The sequence below is a fragment of the Haliaeetus leucocephalus genome, unplaced genomic scaffold, assembly GCF_000737465.1.
Source record: "Haliaeetus leucocephalus isolate CR32 unplaced genomic scaffold, Haliaeetus_leucocephalus-4.0 Scaffold224, whole genome shotgun sequence".
NCBI lineage: Eukaryota > Metazoa > Chordata > Aves > Accipitriformes > Accipitridae > Haliaeetus > Haliaeetus leucocephalus.
This window is the reverse complement of record NW_010972660.1, coordinates 718-2,291: the sequence shown is the minus strand read 5'-3', so window position 1 is coordinate 2,291 and position 1,574 is coordinate 718. Positions and strand designations below refer to the sequence as shown.

Genomic DNA, 1,574 nt, shown 5'->3' with positions numbered 1-1,574 from the left:
AAACAGGGTGGCTCTGCCCCGGCGCGGAGCCGGCACGGCGAGCGGCACACGCAGCCGGGTGCCTTGTCACGGGGAGGGCCGGGGAGGCGGTGGGGCACGAGGGCGGCCGCAGAGTGGGAGGGATGCGGGCGGGCACCGGGCCGACGTTTGCCCAGCCAGCTGGGCCCGGCACGGAGGTGCCGTGGCCGTGGCCCTGCCCGCAGCTGTGCCGGCCAGGCAGGGTTGGACAGCACGGCCGGGCACAGCTTAGGGCTGTGGGAGAAGGCGGTCCCCAAGCTGTCCCCCCCCTCTCCCTGCGGTGGGAGGCCGGGGGCTGCAGCCCCCCATCACCGGCACTGGCGATGCTGAGGTCTCGGGCAGGGAGAAGATGCCGAGTTGGCGGCAGCAGATGAGCCCAAGTGGGACCCTGTCAGAGCAGGGGGCTGGTCGAGAAATAAATAGCGGTGTTTCCGGCTGCCCAGGCCAGGGGGGTGCAGGGGGACCCCCCCCGTACCCCTGCCTGCCCCACGGCTGCCCCCCGGCACGGGGTCGCAGCCAGCTCCGGCCACCGAGGGATTATTGCTTTTCTCAGAAGAGTCTGTTCTTCTTTCGTGACGATTAAAAGCACGAGCGAGGCCCCGCTGGGGCTGGGGGGGGGCTGCAAGGGGGAGAAGGGGGCGATGCCCCCCCTCAAAGCCCAGGGAGAGGGATCTGCCCGCCGGGCCGGCGGCTGGCCCCGGGCATCGTCAGGCCCCTCAATTCACGGCGGCGGGTTTGAGCAGCAAGGAGCCAGGGGGGATGAGCACCCAGCCGGGCGGCAGCGCCTCGGGGCTGCCCCCGGCCGAGAGATCGAGCACGGCCCCCGGCAGCAGCGCCAGGCTCTCAGGGGGGACCCGCGGCCGCCCCGGCTCCGTCCTTTCGCACCTCTCCTTTCGGCTTTCCGGCCCCTTGCCCGTCTTGGGCAGCCGCCCCTCGGCCCCGCTGCTCTTCTCCCCCTCGGCCTTGGCCCCGCCGGCCAGCAGCGACATGACGGGCAGCCCCAGCCCGGCCGCGAAGGGCGAGGGCAGCAGCGGGCTCTTGGCCAAGTTCAGGGGGCCGCCGTTGAGGGGCAAGACGGGGCCGGGCAGGGCGCCGGCAGCCCCGCAGCCCAAAGCGCTGAGGTCGAGCGGTGCCGGGGCCAAAGGGATGGGCAACGCCGGCAGCCCCGGGGGAGCGAAGAGGGCGGCGGGGTTGGGGATCACAAGCTGCGCCCCGTTAACGTAGGGCACTTCTGCCGAACCCAGGGGCGTTTTGGGAGGTGGGTGGACCTTGAGCATCTCCGGGTGCTCGGGAGAGACAAAATGGCCGTGAGCTTTGATGTGCTTGCGAAGGGAGCTGGGGTCGGTGTAGCGCTTGTGGCAGCCCGGCATCTTGCAGGAGTAGGGCTTCTCCACGTAGTGGGTGCGGGTGTGCTTGAAGCGGTCGCTGGAGTTGGAGTAACGCTTGTTGCAGCCTTCGTAGGGGCAGATGTAGGGCTTCTCGCCTGCAGGATGGCACAGTGCCAGGTCTGCCGGGGCGGCACGGCCAGGCCTGCCGGGGGCCCCGGGGCCCACCCC

General features: G+C 71.5%; 1 protein-coding gene across 1 annotated transcript in view; it reads right to left on the bottom strand.

Moving 5' to 3' along the window:
* Positions 1-734: 734 nt before the first annotated feature.
* The window catches only part of GLIS2 (GLIS family zinc finger 2), a gene marked incomplete at its 5' end in the record, with an annotated part of 1,544 nt that continues 704 nt past the window's right edge, over positions 735-1,574 (bottom strand). The window contains one exon of the mRNA XM_010567038.1: positions 735-1,501. Within this exon, the coding sequence (XP_010565340.1) occupies positions 735-1,501 (767 nt within the window). The remainder of the gene's footprint in view (positions 1,502-1,574) is intronic.